This window comes from Kogia breviceps, chromosome 7 (genome assembly GCF_026419965.1).
Source record: "Kogia breviceps isolate mKogBre1 chromosome 7, mKogBre1 haplotype 1, whole genome shotgun sequence".
In the NCBI taxonomy this organism is placed as follows: Eukaryota; Metazoa; Chordata; class Mammalia; order Artiodactyla; family Physeteridae; genus Kogia; species Kogia breviceps.
This window is the reverse complement of record NC_081316.1, coordinates 75,675,488-75,693,034: the sequence shown is the minus strand read 5'-3', so window position 1 is coordinate 75,693,034 and position 17,547 is coordinate 75,675,488. Positions and strand designations below refer to the sequence as shown.

General features: G+C 38.4%; 1 protein-coding gene across 5 annotated transcripts in view; it reads right to left on the bottom strand.

Moving 5' to 3' along the window:
- RNF141 (ring finger protein 141) overlaps positions 1–17,547 on the bottom strand; it is a 66,205-nt gene that overhangs the window by 16,716 nt on the left and 31,942 nt on the right. For all 5 annotated transcript variants that reach the window (XM_067038631.1, XM_067038629.1, XM_059067925.2 and 2 more), the window contains exons 4-5: positions 15,647–15,828; positions 10,690–10,797 (exon numbers count right to left, since the gene is read on the bottom strand). In XM_067038631.1, coding sequence (XP_066894732.1) covers positions 10,690–10,797; positions 15,647–15,828 — 290 coding nt within the window. The remainder of the gene's footprint in view (positions 1–10,689; positions 10,798–15,646; positions 15,829–17,547) is intronic.

Genomic DNA, 17,547 nt, shown 5'->3' with positions numbered 1-17,547 from the left:
GTCTGTCATACAGAGTGCATTATGTCAGAAGGAGAAAAACAAATACTGTATGCTAACACATATATATGGAATCTAAGAAAAAAAATGTCACAAAGAGACTAGGGGTAGGATGGGAATAAAACAAAGACCTACTAGAGCATGGACTTGAGGATATGGGGAGGGGGAAGGCTAAGCTGTGACGAAGTGAGAGAGTGGCATGGAGCTGTATACACTACTAAACGTAGTGTTGATTGCTAGTGGGAAGCAGCCGCATGGCACAGGGAGATCAGCTGGGTGGTTTGTGACCATCTAGAGGGGTGGGAGGGCGGGAGATGCAAGAGGGAAGAGATATGGGAACATATGTATATGTATAAGTGATTCACTTTGTTGTAAAGCAGAAACTAACACACCATTGTAAAGCAATTATACTCCAATAAAGATGTTAAATTAAAAAGTAGAGGAAAGACAAACATATTAAGCAGAGATTGGAAGATATTAAAAACTTAAACTTCTGCATGAAAACTAAGATATGTGAAGAAAAAAATACACTGGGTGGGATTAATGGCAAGTTAGACATTACACGAAAAGAAAATTAGTGAATTTGAAAAGATATAGCAATATTAACTATCCAAAATGAAATATAGAGAAAGTGACTCAAAAAAGAAGGAAAATAGCATCAGTGAACTTTGGGACAACCTAAAGTGATCTAATACATGAGTAACTGGAGTCTCAGAAGGAGCGGGGACAAAAGAAAACAGAAAAAAATATTTGAGAAAATACTGGCTGAAAACTTTCCAAAACTGATGATACTGTAAACCTACAAATCCAAGGAGCTCAATGAACCCTAAGTGCAAGGAACATGAAGAAAACTAATGCACATCAATCAAATTGCTCAAAATCAGTGATAAAGGGAAAAAACCTTAAAAGCAGCCAGAGGAAAAAAGGCACATTACCTACAGAGGAAAATAGATGAGGATGAGAGCAGATTTCTCACAGGGAATGATGTAAGCAAGAAGGGGGGGGGAGAAATGTCATTAAAGTACTGAGAGAAAAAATATTATCAGTCTAGAATTCTACATCCAGAAAAAATATCTTTCAAAAGTGTTTTTCCCACACTTGATAAAATCCTATGGAATCTACAAAAAAGCTATCAGAGCTGATAAATAAATCAGTAAGGTTGCAGGATAGATTGATACACAAAATCTGTTTATTGCTAGTACATAGAAATACAATAATCAGAAACTGAAATTTAAAAATACCATTTAAAGTAGCATAAAAATTATAAAATACCTAGGGATCAATCTGTCACAGATATGCAACACTGGAAACTACAAATATTGATGACAGAAATTAAAGAAGACCTAAATAAATGGAGAAATATACTGTGATGTGGGTTGGAAGACTCAATATTGTTAAGAAACTAACACTCTCAAAATTGTTTAATGCAATCCCCATCAAAATTCTTATAGGTTTTTTGTAGAAACTGACAAGTTGATTATAAAATTCACACTGAAATGCAGAAGATCTAGAAAAGCCAAAATAACTTTGAAAAAGAACAAAGTTGGAGGATTAACACTCCCTGATTTTAAGAGTGACAAAGCTACACTAACCTATGTAGTGTGGTATTGGTGTGAAATAGACAATATATCAATGGAACAGAATAGAGTCCAGAAATAGACACACCTGTGCTTTAACAACTGATTTTTAACAAAGGTGAAGAGGCAATTTAGTGAAGAAAACATAGTCTTTTCAACAAATTGTGCTAGAGCAACTGGAAAGCCATATAAGCGTAAAATAAAAATTTTTTGATCCACACGTCACAGCATACACAAAAATTAACTCAAAATAGATCATAGACCAAAATGTAAAACCTAAAAACAAATCTTTTGGAAGAAAAAATGGAAGAAAACCTTTGTGACCTTGGGTTACACAAAGATTTCTTAGATAATGACAGTAAAAAATCATTATCAATTAATCACAAACTGAGAAATTGGACATCATCAAAATTAAAAATGTCTACTCTTTGAAAGACATTCTTAAGAGAATGAGAAGATAAATCACAGGGTGGGAGAAAATATTTGCAAATCATATATCTGATAAAAGACATGTATCCATAATACATTAAGAACTCTCAGAGAAGAGAGAAGATGGTGGAAGAGTAAGACGCGGAGATCACCTCCTCCTCACAGATACATCAGAAATACATCTACACATGGAACTGCTCCTATAGAACACCCACTGAACGCTGGCAGAAGACCTCAGACCTTCCAAAAGGCAAGAAAGACCCCCATGTACCTGGGTAGGGCAAAAGAAAAAAGAATAAACAGAGACAAAAGAATAGGGATGGGACCTGTACCAGTGAAAGGGAGCTGTGAAGGAGGAAAGGTTCCCACACACTAGAAGCCCCTTCACAGGCGGAGACTGCGAGTGGCGGAGGGGTAAGCTTCGGAGCCGCGGAGGGGAGCACAGCAACAGGGGTGCAGAGGGCAAAGTGGAGAGATTCCCGCACAGAGGATCGGTGCCGACCGGCACTCACCAGCCCGAGGCTTGTGAGGAGAGGGGATTAAGCGCACCGTGTAAAGGAGCTCCAGAAATGGGCGTGAGCTACGGCTGTCAGCGCAGACACCAGAAACGGGTGTGGGACGCTAGGGTTGCTGCTGCCGCCACCAAGAGGCCTGTGTGCAAGCACAGGTCACTCTCCACACCTCCCCACCTGGAAGGCTCTGCAGCCCGCCACTGCCGGGGTCCCGGGATCCAGGGACAGCTTCCCCGGGAGAACAAGTGGTACGCCTCGGGCCGCTGCAGCGTCACACTGGCCTCTGCCACCGCAGGCTCACCCCGCATCCGTGCCCCTCCCTCCCCCTGGCCTGTGCCAGAGCCACCGAATCAGCTGCTCCTTTAACCCCATCCTGTCTGAGCAAAGAGCAGAGGCGCTCGGACGACCTACGCGCAGAGGCGGGGCCAAGTCCAAAGCTGAACCCTGGGAGCTGTGCAAACAAAGAGGAGAGGGGGAGGTCTCTCCCAGCGGCCTCAGAAGCAGCGGATTAAATCTCCACAATCATCTTGAAGTGCCCTGCATCTGTGGAATACCTGAATAGACAGCGAAATATCCCAAAGCTGAGGACGTGGACTTTGGGAGCAAGATATATTATTATTTTCCCCTTTTAAAATTTTTGTGAGTGTGTATGTGTGTGCTGCTGTGTGAGATTTTGTCTGTATAGCTTTGCTTTCAACATTTGTCCTAGGGTTCTGACCAACCCATTTTTTTAAATAAAATTTTTCTTCTTAATAATTATTTTTTATTTTAATAACTATATTTTATCCTACTTTATTTTGTCTTCTTCCTTTCTTCCTTTCTGACCTCTCTTCCTTCCTCTCTTCCTTCCTCTCTTCCTTCCGTTCTTCCTCCCTTCCCTTCTTGCTTCCTTCCTTCCTTAATTTCTTCCTTCCGTCCATCCTTCCTTCCTTTCTTCCTTCCTCCCTGCCTCCCTCCCTCCCCTCCTTCCTTTCTTTCCTTTCTATTTTTTCTCCCTTTTGAGCCGTGTGGATTAAAGGCTCTTGGCGCTCCAGCCAAGCAACAGGGCTGTGTCTCTGAGGTGGAAGAACTAACCTAAGGACACTGGTACACAAGAGACCTCCCAGCTCCGTGCAATATCAAACGGTGAAAGTCTCCCAGAGATCTCCATCTCAACACCAAGACCTAGCTTCACTCAAGGACCAGCAACGTACAGTGCTGGACACCCTATGCACAACAAATAGCAAGACAGGACTACAGCCCCATCCATTAGCAGAGAACCTGCCTAAAATCATAATAAGGTTACCAACATCCCAAAATACACCACCAGACGTGGACCTGCCCACCAGAAAGACAAGATCCAGCCTCATCCACCAGAACATAGGCACTAGTCCCCCCAACCAGGAAACCTGCTCAACCCACTGAGCCAACCTTAGCCATTGGGGACAGTCACCAAAAACAACGGGAACTATGAACCTGCAGGCTGAAAAAAGGAGACCCCAAACACAGTAAGCAAAATGAAAAGACCAAAAAACACACAGCAGATGAAGGAGCAAGGTAAAAACCCACCAGACCTAACAAATGAAGAGGAAATAGGCAGTCTACCTGAAAAAGAATTCAGAATAATGATAGTAAAGATGATCCAAAATCTTGGAAACAGGATAAACAAATTGCAAGAAATATTTAACAAGGACCTAGAAGAAATAAAGAGGAAGCAAGCAACGATGAGCAACACAATAAATGAAATGAAAAATATTCTAGATGGGATCAATAGCAGAATAACTGAGGCAGAAGAACGGATAAGTGACCCGGAAGATAAAATAGTGGAAATAACTACTGCAGAGCAGAATAAAGAAAAAGAATGAAAAGAACTGAGGACAGTCTCAGAGACCTCTGGGACAACATTAAATGCACCAACATTCGAATTATAGGGGTCCCAGAAGAAGAAGAGAAAAGGAAAGGGACTGAGAAAATATTTGAAGAGATTATAGTTGAAAACTTCCGTAATATAGGAAAGGAAATAGTCAATCAAGTCCAGGAAGCACAGAGAGTCCCATACAGGATAAATCCAAGGAAAAACACGCCAAGACACATTAATCAAACTATCAAAAATTAAATACAAAGAAAACATACTAAAAGCAGCAAGGGAAAAAACAACAAATAACACACAAGGGAATCCCCATAAGGTTAACAGCTGATCCTTCAGCAGAAGCTCTGCAAGCCAGAAGGGAGTGGCAGGACATATTTAAAGTGATGAACGAAAAATACCTACAACCAAGATCACTCTACCCAGCAAGGATCTCCTTCAGATTTGATGGAGAAATTAAAACCTTTACAGACAAGCAAAAGCTGAGAGAGTTCAGCACCACCAAACCAGCTTTACAACAAATGCTAAAGGAACTTCTCTAGTCAAGAAACACAGAGAAGGAAAAGACTTACAAGAACAAACTCAAAACAATTAAGAAAATGGTAGTAGGAACATACATATTGATAATTACCTTAAAAGTAAATGGATAAAATGCTCCCACCAAAAGACACAGACTGGCTGAATGGATACAAAAACAAGACCCATATATATGCTGTCTACAAGACCCACTTCAGACCTACAGACACATACAGACTGAAAGTGAGGGGATGGAAAAAGATATTCCATGCAAATGGAAATTAGTAGAAAGATGGAGTAGCAATTCTCATATCAGACAAAATAGACTTTAAAATAAAAACTATTACAAGAGACAAAGAAGGACACTACATAATGATCAAGGGATCGATCCATGAAGAAGATATAACAATTGTAAATATGCACCCAACATAGGAGCACCTCAATACATAAGGCAAATACTAACAGCCATAAAAGGGGAAATCGACAGTAACACAATCATAGTAATGGACTTTAACACCCCACTTTCACCAATGGACAGATCATCCAAAATGAAAATAAATAAGGAAACACAAGCTTTAAATGATACATTACACAAAATGGACCTAATAGATGTTTATAGGACATTCCATCCAAAAACAACAAAATACACATTTTTCTCAAGTGCTCATGGAACATTCTCCAGGATAGATCATATATTCGGTCACAAATCTAGCCTTGGTAAATTTAAGAAAATTGAAATCGTATCAAGTATCTTTTCCGACCACAATGCTATGAGACTAGATATCAATCACAGGAAAAGATCTGTAAAAAATACAAACACATGGAGGCTAAACAATACACTACTTAATAACGAAGTGATCACTGAAGAAAACAAAGAGGAAATAAAAAAATACTTAGAAACAAATGACAATGGAGACACGACGACCCAAAACCTATGGGATGCAGAAAAAGCAGTTCTAAGAGGGAAGTTTATAGCAATACAATCCTACCTTAAGAAACAGGAAACACCTCAAATAAACAACCTAACCTTGCACATAAAGCAATTAGAGAAAGAAGAAGGAAAAAACCACACATTTAGCAGAGGGAAAGAAATCATAAAGATCAGATCAGAAATAAATGAAAAAGGAATGAAGGAAACGAGAACAAAGATCAATAAAACTAAAAGCTGGTTCTTTGGGAAGATAAACAAAATTGATAAACCATTAGGCAGACTCATCAAGAAAAAAAGGGAGAAGACTCAAATCAATAGAATTAGAAATAAAAAAGGAGACGTAACAACTGACACTGCAGAAATACAAAAGATTATGAAAGATTACTACAAGCAACTGTACACCACTAAAATGGACAACCTGGAAGAAATGGACAAATTCTTAGAAATGCACAACCTGCCAAGACTGAACCAGGAAGAAATAGAAAATATGAACAGACCAATCACAAGCACTGAAATTGAAACTGTGATTCAAAATCTTCCAACAAACAAAAGCCCAGGACCAGATGGCTTCACAGGCAAATTCCACCAAACATTTAGAGAAGAGCTAATACCTATCCTTCTCAAACTCTTCCAAAAGATAGCAGAGGGAGGAACACTCCCAAACTCATTCTATGAGGCCACCATCACCCTGATACCAAAACCAGACAAAGATGTCACAAAGAAAGAAAACTACAGGCCAATATCACTGATGAACATAGATGTAAAAATCCTCAACAAAATACTAGCAAACAGAATCCAACAGCACGTTAAAAGGATCATACACCATGATCAAGTGGGGTTTATCCCAGCAATGCAAGGATTCTTCAATATATGCAAATCAATCACCGTGATACACCATATCAACAAACTGAAGGAGAAAAACCATATGATCATCTCAACAGATGCAGAGAAAGCTTTTGACAAAATTCAACACCCATTTAAGATAAAACACCCTGCAGAAAGTAGGCATACAGGGAACTTTCCTCAACGTAATAAAGGTCATATATGACAAACCCACAGCCAGCATCGTTCTCAATGGTGAAAAACTGAAACCATTTCCACTAAGAACAGGAACAAGACAAGGTTGCCCACTCTCACCACTCTTATTCAACATAGTTTTGGAAGTTCTAGCCACAGCAATCAGAGAAGAAAAGGAAATAAAAGGAATCCAAATTGGAAAAGAAGTAAAGCTGTCACTGTTTGCAGATGACATGATACTATACATAGAGAATCCTAAAGATGCTACCAGAAAACTACTAGAGCTAATCAATGAATTTGGTAACGTAGCAGGATACAAAATTAATGCACAGAAATCTCTGGCATTCTTATACACTAATGATGAAAATCTGAGAGTGAAATTAAGAAGATACTCCCATACACTGCAACAAAAAGAATAAAATATCTAGGAATAAACCTACCTAAGGAGACAAAAGACCGGTATGCAGAAAACTATTGGACACTGATGAAAGAAATTAAAGATGATACAAATAGGTGGAGAAATATACCATGTTCTTGGATTGGAAGTATCAACATTGTGAAAATGACTCTACTACCCAAAGCAATCCGTATCAAACTACCACTGGCATTTTTTACAGAACTAGAACAAAAAATTTCACAATTTGTATGGAAACACAAAAGACCCCGAATAGCCAAAGCAATCTTGAGAATGAAAAATGGAGCTGGAGGAATCAGGCTCCCTGACTTCAGACTATACTACCAGGCTACAGTAATCAAGACAGTATGGTATTGGCACAAAAACAGAAATATAGATCAATGGAACAGGATAGAAAGCCCAGAGATAAACCCACACACACATGGTCACCTTAATTTTGATAAAGGAGGGAAGGATATACAGTGGAGAAAAGACAGCCTCTTCAATAAGTGGTTCTGGGAAAACTGGACAGCTGCATGTAAAAGCATGCAATTAGAACACTCCCTAACACCATACACAAAAATAAACTCAAAATGGGTTAAAGACCTACATGTAAGGCCAGACACTATCAAACTCTTAGAGGAAAACATAGGCAGAACACTCCATGACATAAATCACAGCAAGATCCTTTTTGACCCACCTCCTACAGAAATGGAAATAAAAACAAAAATAAACAAATGGGACCTAATGAAACTTAAAAGCTTTTGCACAGCAAAGGATACCATAAACAAGACCAAAAGACAACCCTCAGAATGGGAGAAAATAGTTGCAAATGAAGCAACTGACAAAGGATTAATATCCAAAATTTATAAGCAACTCATGCAGCTCAATAACAAAAAAACAAACAATCCAATCCAAAAATGGGCCGAAGAACTAAATAGACATTTCTCCAAAGAAGATATACAGATTGCCAACAAACACATGAAAGAATGCTCAACATCATTAATCAACAGAGAAATGCAAATCAGAACTACAATGAGGGCTTCCCTGGTGGCGCAGTGGTTGACAGTCCACCTGCCGACGTGGGGAACGCGGGTTCGTGCCCCAGTCCGGGAGGATCCCGCGTGCCGCGGAGCGGCTGGGCTCATGGGCCATGGCCGCTGAGCCTGCGCGTCCGGAGCCTGTGCTCCTCAACGGGAGAGGCCACAACAGTGAGAGGCCCACGTACCGCAAAAAACAAACAAACAAACAAACAAACACTACAATGAGATATCATCTCACACTGGTCAGAATGGGCATCATCAAAAACTCTAGAAACAATAAATGCTGGAGAGGGTGTGGAGAAAAGGGAACACTCTTGCACTGGTGGTGGGAATGTAAAGTGATATAGCCACTATGGAGAACAGTATGGAGGTTCCTTAAAAAACTACAAATAGAACTACCATACGACTCCGCAATCCCACTACTGGGCATATATCCTGAGAAAACCATAATTCAAAACGAGTCATGTACCAAAATGTTCCTTGCAGCTCTATTTACAATAGCCAGGACATGGAAGCAACCTAAGTGTCCATCAACAGATGAATGGATAAAGAAGATGTGGCACATATATACAATGGAATATTACTCCGCCATAAAAAGAAGTGAAACTGAGTTATTTGTAATGAGGTGGATAGACTTGGATGGAGTCTGTCATACAGAGTGAAATAAGTCAGAAGGAGAAAAACAAATACCGTATGCTAACACATATATATCGAATCTAAGAAAAAAATATGTCATGAAGAGATTAGTGGTAGGACGGGAATAAAACCCAGACCTACTAGAGCATGGACTTGAGGATATGGGGAGGGGGAAGGGTAAGCTGTGACGAAGTGAGAGAATGGCATGGACATATATACACTACCAAATGTAAAATAGATAGCTAGTGGGAAGCAGCCGCATAGCACAGGGAGATCAGCTCCGTGCTTTGTGACCACCTAGAGGGGTGGGATAGGGAGGGTGGGAGGGAGGGAGACGCAAGAGGGAAGAGATATGGGAACATATGTATATGTATAACTGATTCACTTTGTTGTAAAGCAGAAACTAACACACCATTGTAAAACAGTTATACTCCAATAAAGATGTTTAAAAAAAGTACTCTGAAAACTGAATACAAAATAACCCAATAAAGAAATAGGCAAAAGATCTGAATGAATACTTCACCAAAGATGAAATACATAAAGATGGCAAATCAGCATAAGAAAAGATGCACAGCATTATCAGTCAGGAGGGAAAGGCAAATTAAAACCACAGTGAGATACCACTACACATCTATTAGAATGGCTACAATTAAAAGGACTGTCAAATACCAAGTACTGGCAAGGTTGTGTGGCAAATGGAGCTCTCATACACTGCTGGTGGGTGTGTAAAATGGCACAGCCAGTCCGGAAAACAGTGGGCAGTTTCTTAAAAAGTTAAACATACACCTACAGTATGATCTAGCCATTCCACTTCTAGTTATTTATCCAAGAAAAAAACAAAATGTATGTCCATAAAAGCAGTTGTACACAAATGTACCTTTAAAGTATATATAAAGGCAGCTTTATATGTAATAGCCCAAAATTGAAAACAACCCAATGTCCACCAACGGGTGAGTGGATAATAAATAAGCTGTGGTATATCCGTACAATGACTACTACTCAGTAATAAAAAGGAAGGAGCTACTGATACATACTACAACATAAGTAAACCTTGAAATAATTATAATGAATGAAAAAAGTCAGACAAAAAAAGAGTACATACTGTATGATTCCATTTATAAAAATTATAGAAAATCCAAATTATAGTGATTGAAAGCATATTAGTGGTTGTCTGGGGACTAGAAGAAGGGGTGTGGGGAAGGAGACCTTACAGTGGCCATGAGGTAACTTATGGGAGTGACAGATTTGTTCATTACCTAGATTGTGATGATGATTTTTATGGGTATATACATATATCAAAATATATCACATTGTACTTTAAATATATGTAGTTATAATTGACATATTGTATGTCAATTATAAATTCTCCTGAACGCTTGATTCTTATTTTGTAAAATAATGAGCTTAACTAGCTGTTCTCTAAAGTTCTCTCCAGGTCCAATATTCAATATTCAAGGATTCATATTATTCTTTCTAATCATATATGGAGGAAAAAAGTAGAAATGAGGAGGAAAATAGAAGAAAAGAGGGACTGTTTGATTCTAGACTCTAGTCAGGCACAAATCTCCTTACAGCAAAAGTAAATTGTCAAAACTAAGATACATCCCCACATTTTATAAAGTTTAGGTATAAAAATATTTTAACCAGTAGGAGGCATGTCATAAAATCCGAAGTACTAAAGAACAAAATCTCTTATACTTAACTATAATATTTTTGCATTTTTTGAAGTTTATTCATATACACTCTCCCTCTTGATCTTGGCCTAACCCATGAAGGCGGCAGATTACTTACCACTTGTCAATGCACTTCTGACAAAAGCTGTGAGCACAAGGCAGGATGAGGTCAGCTCGACCATCCATACAGATACAGCATTCCTCCTCATCAGTCAGCTGCTTTACTCTGCAATGTGAAAATTGAGCTGGAGCAATGATATTCTCTGTTGTCACTGTGCAGTAAACTTTGTTTCCATTGCCTTAAAAAGTATTATCAAGCAACTATGTACCCTCAACATAAAGAACAATATGACTCATGCAATATCAGAGGAAATTAACTTATCTTTTAGGGATAGCAAATATATTGGGGAAGAAGTACTAGAGGGGCAAATTCCATAAAAAACAACTGGATAAAAGATAAATCCTGAGATGGTTAAAAGGAAAATATGGACCAAAACTGGAAAATAACTTAGCCCATTTTAATCATATTCAATTTTTATAAATTAATTCAACCAATATATGACTTACTCACCATGCAGGATACAAAGCTTTCTAAAATAGAGACCCTGCCATCAGGGTCTTGTTATGCTACTGCTGACAATGGGCATATAAGTGAAAGAATAGCTTAGTCTTAAGGATCAGGTACTTGCTATATGAAATACAAAAGAGTTAGAAAGCAAAGTTTTTTGTCCTCAAAGAGCTCTTTCATCTTGGGAAGAAAAGAGATGTTGAACCTTCTACTCCAGCCACAATTCAGAATGCCCCTGAATGAGCCAAGGACCTTTGTATGTGGTGTTTTCCTTTCCTGGCATACCCTTCTGAGTTTGGTAAACTCCAACCTCAGTTACTTAGCTCAAGATACCATCTTCTCTATGCTCTCAAAACCAACATTTTCCTCAGTTAAAGGACTTAAATACTGTATTTTAATTGGCTATTTATTGGTTGGTCTATCCATAAACTGTAAGCTCTTTGAATACAAGGAGTTTGTCTTAGGTTCTCAATACATGTTTCTTGAAGTGATTTTAATTTGCTTTTAATCTTTGTGCTATTCTGTAATTTTTAGGTTTACTTCATCAAGCATGTACTACTTTTATAATTATACAAAAATTAAATGTTTCAAAGTATAGCCACTAGACTATAAGCTTGAGGGTAGGAACTATCTCTAACATGTTTTTATTCCCTGCTGTGCTTATACCACTGTATATGACATTATATAGTACTTTAAAATCTGCCAATTTGTATATAGAAGAAAATGTCAAATGTGCATTACATGTAGTAAGTGCTAAGTAAAGAAGGAAGAAATGAGTACATTTCAAACTTGTCAGAAAAATGAGGTAGAAAAAAATGATAGGATTTCGACAGAGGACATTCTATGTGAATAAACAAATAGAGGTAGGAAAAAAAACCCCAAAACTCTGTATATGTATGTAACAAGAAGGCTAGCATCATGCTCCTGGGAGAAAAATAAGAGAAAAGATTGCTTAAGTACAGCAGAGATAATCTGATCCTTGTATGTCAAAATAGTAAGTTTAAACTTGTTCTGACAGTTTAATCAAGGGGAAAGTGAACCCCCATTGGAAATAATGCTGTAGGAGATTAATTGGGAGAGCAGTATGAAGGACAGTCTAGAGGGAGGAACACCAATCAGATCCTTATTTCAGCAATTCACCTGGGAAATAATTAGGGCCTGGTCTAAGTGGCATTACAAAAGACAAATCATCAGGATGTGGTAATAAATTAAATGCTATGCTTTAGCAATGCATAAAAGAGGGCAGCCCCTGAACTGAAATGGGGAAACTGAATGAAACCCTAGATGGATGTGGATCTAATGTATTTGAATTTTTCTATATCTATTCATTTAAATGTTTAAATGCCTTTTAGGTGCCACGTATTGTGCCAGATCCAGATGAACTAGGGTCTCTGCTCTTGAGGAGTTTACAATTTATGTCTAAGGATATGGACTTGGGTGTCAGTAGCAGAGAATATAATTGAATCCGTAAAGACTGACAGAGTCCTGAAGGTTAGAGTTTAAAACTGAGGAGTAGAGGGTTACAAAGAATAGCATTCTGGATGGAGGTAAAAGAAAGAACAGGAGACACAGAAGTAGCCAGTGGAAGCTATACTATGTTCACTTTTTTTGCTACCTTCCTAGCAATGCAGTGACCAGAAGAAGGAAGGAGGAAGAGTCTTTGCTCTGTTTGTCCTTAGTAGACCACTTGTAAAGTGGAGAATTCAGTTCTCTGCCCCCTACCCTGAAAGACAAATTGACAAATAAAAGATCATCCAGGAAAGCCTCTGGGATATAGAAGAGACCTATACAAAGGCCAAAGGAAATGGGGAGGCTTATCCTGGAGAACAGAGGCTCAGTGAGAATTTGATTACTGTTTTCAAGTATTTGAAGGGCTGAAAGAGAGAACAGACTTGTTTGGTGGATTTCCAGAGGGCACTGTCACTGAAATAAGTAGAATACAGTAATAATTTAAGAATAATGGTAGTTAACTTTTACAGACTTTTTTTTTATGGGCCAGGCACTGTTCTAAGCATTTTATTTATTTATTTTTGGCTGTGTTGGGTCTTTGTTGCTGTGTGCAGGTTTTCTCTAGCTGCGGCAAGCAGGGGCTACTCTTAGTTTTGGTGTGCGGGTTTCTCATTGCGGTGGCTTCTCTTATTGTGGAGCACGGGCTCTAGGCAAGCAGGCTAAAGTTGTGGCTCATGGGCTCTAGAGCACAGGCTCAGTAGTTGTGGCACGTGGGCTTAGTTGCTCCATGGCATGCGGGATCTTCCCAGACCAGGGCTCCAACCTGTGTCCCCTGTATTGGCAGGTGGATTCTTAACCACTGCACCACCAGGGAAGCCCCCAAGCATTTTACATATATTAACTCACTTAACTCTCCCAAGAGTCCTATGAAGTAGATCTTATCATTGTCATCCTCTTTTAAAAGATGAGGAAACTGAGGAAAGAGAGTTTAATAACTTGTCCAGAGTGACATGGTAAGGAGTAGAGCCAGGATTTGAACACAGGCAATTTGGTTCTAGAATCTGTGCTGTGCTGCCTCAGGAGAGCCAGATTTTGGCTCTGAAGAAAATAATGCAAAAGGGAAAATTACATAGTGATTAAAGCTATCTGTGAATCAAAAGGCTTGCCTTTCTGAGGCAGTGAGTCCCTTACAGCTGCAGGTGTTCATGTACAACCTGGACTACCACTTGGCTAAATGTGGTTAAGTCTCACTATGCAAAGTGCTATCCATGGATAAGCAGTAGTGACAACACCTGGGAACCTGACAGAATCTCAAGCTCCTTCTCAAAACCAGTGAATATTAAAGTTTAAGAAGCACTCTAGTATAGGATCTTCCTGCACCAGAGTACTAATGCAGAGGTTGCGAGCATGGCTGTATTACCAGACAGGCCAGAATGTGAATCTCAGCTAGGCCAATTTCTAGCCATTGTCATTTATTTGTCTAAACCTCAGTTTCCACATCTGTAATGAACCAATAATTGTATTCCTATGGGGTTGTTGTGATTTAATGAGTTTATACATGTAAAGCACTCATCACAATGCCTAATACCCTACAAGTACTTAATAAATATAAACCATTAATAGAAATAGGCACCAGATGTAAGGCTGAACCAAATACATACCTCTTAAGATCGCTCTCAACTTGAAAAGTCTATTTTTCTATGAACTAAGTATATCAGGGGGTAACAAAAATACCCAAAAAACATACAAAGGCAAGAAGCAGCCCTAACCTACCAATCAGGCATTGAGTTTCCCAGTCTCAAGGGCACATGAAAAGGAATAACACTCTTACCTCCTTCATTACAATGATTGCAACAAGAAAAAAGATTACTTTCAATTAATTTGCTACCACCGAGCTTAGTAAATACTATTTACTAGTAAATACTATTGTCAACTTTCAAAATACTCAAAAAGAAATCACCATTCTGAAGAGGGAGAGGAAAAAAAGCAGAAAATCAGATGCCTGTCTTTGAAAGATTAATTTTACAAGATACAGGAAAGATAAGCCAAAATCCTGCCTATAATACTCTAAAACTCATTTGGCATTTCATCAGCAACACTTGTACAGCCCAAATGTAGAAAACCAAACAATCCTATTAAAGATAAACAGGAAATGATAAGTTAAAATACAATCTTACTACAACATAGTATTTGGAAACCAGTTGGTTAAGAATGGATCGGAAAATGCAACTGTAAATGGAGCAATAAAAAAGTTCTTGTTAACCATATTCTTAACTTCAAGTTAAAAGACACTGTCAATTCAGATTTGTGCTGTCTACCCTGTATGACAATAAGACAGGATGTCAACATGTCTGGACCCACATAAGCCTTTTTCCAATGAGGCATTTATAAAGTTAAATTATGGTCATGGTTGTCAAATGGCAACAGATGGGAGCTTTCACATGCCAAAAGCATTATAGAGAAGGAAAAGAAAGTTTAGATAGAACAATAATATATTAGGCCTGAGTAAACAAGCACCATCACAGAAAACGCTGTCTGACTTCATTTCCTTCTGGTAACTCAGTACATGCAATATGTGCACCAACTACTTGTTCATTCCTAAATGGACTGTGAAGTCCTGGAGACAGTAATTACAATGTTAATGCTCCAATTAGTCAGATATCTTTAAGAAAAACTGGAATGGTTTTGCCAGATTCTTGGACCTAATTCCCCGAAGAGCTTTGATTGTCTAAAAACCTAAATGCCTACTATAAGAGGGGTAGTAACTATATCCTTTGTCATTAAATGCAAGCAAGTAGAGCGGAGAGTGGATTCATGGAAACTAGATTGACAGAAACATTACCTGGTGTGAGCCACTTTAGTTTTTCTTTAATTTGGCACTCTAACAATGTTCTGAAACACAGAATAATCCAAAAGCAGATCTGGGATATAATACCAACTGAGACAAAAAGTAATGTGATTTAAGATGTCACGGAGAACACCAGCAAAACCATTAATGCGATTTCAGTACTTTGCATGTTGGAAAATAAGAGAAACATGGTATTTATGCACTGTATACCTTCCCATCCAAAGACTAGCCTGACAAGATGTTACAGATGATGAGTTTTCATCAGGGTCTTCAGAGGTGGAGCTCTGTGCCAATACTCCTGCTGCTTGACTTGTGATGTCTTTATAAAGCTGAATAAACTGGTACAAATTCATGATCCGTGATGCTTCCACAATGCCACTGCTTTTGTTAATCTAAACGTACAAAGAAAATGAAAAAAAAAGTAGATAATTTTTCTGATTGATTTTTCCCAAAAAAGGGGAACAAATATTTAGTCAAACATCCTAGGAAACAGAAGTTTTCAAAGTTTGCAAATTACCTAACAAGAGAGCAAAGAGTCTGAGCAAATGAATAATGTCATGTCCCCCACATTTGTGGGGTTCAAAATACACAATATTATCTCATGTGACATTCAAAATAACCTGTAGGGTTGATTAGCCATCATCCTGTTTAGTTGTTGAGGTCAGGCAACTTTCCCAGAATTAAGAAATTAATTTTAGAGACCAGTATTGACAATCCTTTTCATTTTAACTTATTTAAAGAATTTCTTTTTTAAAAAAACTAATGTTCAGTTTTTTAAATTATTTATTCATTTATCATTTATTTTGGCTGTGCCAGGTCTTAGTTGCAGTATGCAGGATCTTCGTTGTGGCATGTGGGATCTTTAGTTGCAGCATGCATGTGGGATTTAGTTTTCCGACCAGGGATCAAACTCGGGCCCCCTGCATTGGGAGTGCAGAGTCTTACCCACTGGACCACCAGGGAAACCCCTATAGAATTTTTTAATTAAACATTTATTTGAACCCAACAACCACATGCCATTCTACTATAACTGAAACAACAGATTTCCTTCTCGAATATCTTAAGTTCTATTATATACCAAAACTTACAATCTGGAGACATGAGAAAGTAAAGTACAATAGTTAGGTTATATTAAAAAGACATGATTATAGCAACATTTCAATATTTTGAATAAAATAATATTTGTAACTAGCATTTATTAATTATTATTTGAGAAGGCAGTAAGAGAAAAAACAGAATCAAGTATGAATCAGATTCCATACTGTGAAAATGGTAGAACCATCTCTAATAATCAGAAAATTCATTAAATTGGGGGAAGGTAAGGTCTCTATGGAGATGCAAATATGTAATATTCTTTGTAACAAAAGACTATACAAGGGGTAGAGAACAAATAAATAGCATTAAAGGTGACAGGAATTTATACAGGCTTACAAAATAAGACTTTCAGGGCTGAGGAAACTGGGCCAGTCTTCCTTTGGAACTGCACAGTTCAGAAGAAATTAGGGAATAATTCATATAAACTTAGTATTTAATAGCAAAGCTCATCAAACTGCAATTTTTTAAACTGAAGTATAGTTGATGTACAATATAAGTTACAGGTATACAATATACTGATTCACAATTTTTAAAGGTTATACTCCATTTATAGTTATTATATTAGCTATATTCCCTGTGTTGTACAATATATTCTTGTAGCTTACTTTATACCTCATAGTTTGTACCTCTTTCTTTCTTTCTTTTTTTTTTTTTTTTTTTTTTTTTTTTTGCGGTATGCAGGCCTCTCACTGTTGTGGCCCCTCCCTTTGCAGAGCACAGGCTCCGGACGCGCAGGTTCAGTGGCCATGGCTCACAGGCCCAGCTGCTCCATGGCATGTGGGATCCTCCCAGACCGGGGCACGACGCCATGTCCCCTGCATCAGCAGGTGGACTCTCAACCACTGCGCCACCAGGGAAGCCCCATAGTTTGTACCTCTTAATCCCCTCCCCTTGTATCGCCCCTACCCACCCACCCCTGCCACTGATAACCACTAGTTTGTTCTCTATATCCGTAAGTCTTTTTTGTTATATTCACTATAAACTGTAATTATTATAATCATACTATTCACACAGCA